General features: G+C 34.9%; 1 protein-coding gene across 1 annotated transcript in view; it reads left to right on the top strand.

Moving 5' to 3' along the window:
- Positions 1–608: 608 nt before the first annotated feature.
- Positions 609–2,500, top strand: part of LOC138009600 (uncharacterized) — a 40,769-nt gene continuing 38,877 nt past the window's right edge. The window contains exons 1-2 of the mRNA XM_068856662.1: positions 609–745; positions 2,003–2,070. Coding sequence (XP_068712763.1) covers positions 2,010–2,070 — 61 coding nt within the window. The 5' untranslated portion in view covers positions 609–745; positions 2,003–2,009. The remainder of the gene's footprint in view (positions 746–2,002; positions 2,071–2,500) is intronic.

The following is a 2,500-nucleotide window of genomic DNA, read 5'->3' on the forward strand; positions in this document are numbered from 1 at the left end:
ATTGCGCGAAAAGGATTGTTAAAAACATAAGTTCTTATGAACAAATATTTGATCGAAAGGTACTGTGTCATGATTATTTAAACAAAGGAATTATTAATTGTTACGGTTTTTAAGATATCTGACCTTCATTGGCACTTATTTTGTATGATTTTTTTTTCTCCGTTTATATTCTATTTGCCTCTATTTCGTTCAAATACTCTGCTGCGCATTTGAGTTTCAACTCTGTCTTAGTTTGGGAATGTCATGAAACATTTTTTTCGTCCTTACGTTATTACAGTCGAAGCTCTGGTTGTGACCACCTCTCGTAAGCGAACACCTCTCCTCAGCGAGGAGTTTCTAAGTTTCTTAGTCAAAACACTACATTTGGAACCTCTTGTAAGCAACCACCTCTTGCACGCGACCGCCACTACTTTTAGAGCTACGAGTTTGAAATTTTCTTTTGTTTTTAACCTCCCGTAAGAGACCTTGACAGATTCAAAAATTGACAAAAACATTTAACAGAGCAGAAGAAAACAGTTTTTTTTACCTGCTTTGTTTCTTAGGTTAAAGGGTGACGCTTCACTGCCTATTTACATTTCAAATCATTAAAAATTAAGGGTGTGGTCGGGTTTTTGGCAATCACCTGGTAATATGGTTATTTTCTGTGAACTGGCTTCATTTTTTCGAGCTTAGGAGACTCTCAGGAACACATAGCCAACGGAGGAAGTCACAATACAAATTCGTATTTCCTGTCTTTTAAACAAAGGTATGTCCCAATTCGGATTTTTTCATGAAGATATTTCTTTTTCAGTATATTTAAACACCTTTCTTGAAATCAAATCAAAGTGATATTTATCCTTTAGAAATATCAATATCTCATCTACTCAAGCTCAAACTTGAGTAGAAGACGGACTCAATTTCTGAAATTTTAGAAATCGTAAGAGTAAAAGGCTGTCCAGTTTCATATAAAAGGCTTGACTTCAACTGGCTATAGTTATATAAGAAACACATGCACATTTCTTTGTGTTACGGTGACAATTTATGAAAAGTACCTCAAAGGTCAAGACAGACACGCAATATCCTGTGGTGGACAGAACAGAATATATCAGCTTCAACATAGAAAGCTTAAAACCACAGTGCAGCCACGAAACTTCGTAAACGTTTCCCTTGAATCTAACAACTCAATGCTAATCTTCAGTACATGAATTTAGTGTGAGTAGTAGACTTAGGTTTCATTTCACCAATGGGCTCCAACTGCCCCTCAGTCATGGAGGGGCAATAAATAAGTCATTTACTGGCTTTGGGGCACGTTTCTCGAAAGCCCCGGAAAATGTCGGGCCTGTAAAGCCATTTTAGCTCATCTGTATCTAAAAACCGAGAGGTGTATACGCCTAAACTTCTAGTATGAAGAGAACCTCTCTTCATGTTAAGAATATGTGAATAAAACAGCTCTGTAATCGTAAGGTTTGAGATTTTGCTATGGCTTAACCAGCCCGAAAAGTTTCAGGGGCTTTCGAGAAACGGGCCCCAGGGCCGGTCCGTATAGTGAAAAACTTTGACCAAGACTCGAAATTGCTGTTGGAAAAAAACCAAAAACTGTTGCCAGCCACCTCCTTAACCCTTTGATTACCAAATTTTCACCAAGAAAATACCGTTTTTAACCGTTTAGTCAGCCTCAAAGGGCCTAAGTTTTTTCTAAAAAAGCTGTTTGTTTGCTAAAAAGATAGATTTCCCGAAGATTAGGTACAAAATTGTGCAATATTTCAATTCGGCACACGTGCGTAAGCCAATTTTTTTTTTTTTTTTTTTGCCATTACTCGTTTATAAATCATCAGTTTTACGTTTACCTCTTTGTAATCGAAATACTATTAGTCTAAAAAACATATATCTTAGCAATGCTATGTTAGAACTCTCGTCAGTAAAGCGATATTATACTACTGCATAAGCTGTGTTACTGACAGAATATTTTATTTGATACTGTACCGTGAGGTCAGTAAGCTTGTATCATGTTTCTTTAACACAGGACAGAGATGAAGATTATCTCCGCCGTTTTTGTGGGATGCGTGATCCTTCTAATGAGTTTACGTTACGGTATGGTAAATTATTTTAAATTGTTTCAAATATTTTTAAATTATTCTAAATTATGAAATGTATTCTGTTGGTTTCACTCTCAAGTCTGATTAGCATATTTTATCCACTTTAACTTTAAGGTTAATTATAATAAGTATTTGGTAGTTACACATGACCCTTTAAGCATGTAATGCTTTTAATCTCATCGTGTTTAAATAAAGGATCTCACTTACCTACCGATTTTTTTAAAAATTTGATGCATATGTATATTAAAAAATATTTCGAAGGTTTCACTGGAAGAAATTCAGACCGATTTAACTTGCGAAATATGCTCGTAACATCTCAAGTTCTAGGAAAGAAGAAAAACTAAGATAACCACACTCAATCCAATTTTTTTTATATTTAATTTGGAATTTGTGTTTTCTATTAAAACATCTTTCAATTAAAAGCT

The sequence above is a fragment of the Montipora foliosa genome, chromosome 1 (genome assembly GCF_036669935.1).
Source record: "Montipora foliosa isolate CH-2021 chromosome 1, ASM3666993v2, whole genome shotgun sequence".
In the NCBI taxonomy this organism is placed as follows: domain Eukaryota; kingdom Metazoa; phylum Cnidaria; class Anthozoa; order Scleractinia; family Acroporidae; genus Montipora; species Montipora foliosa.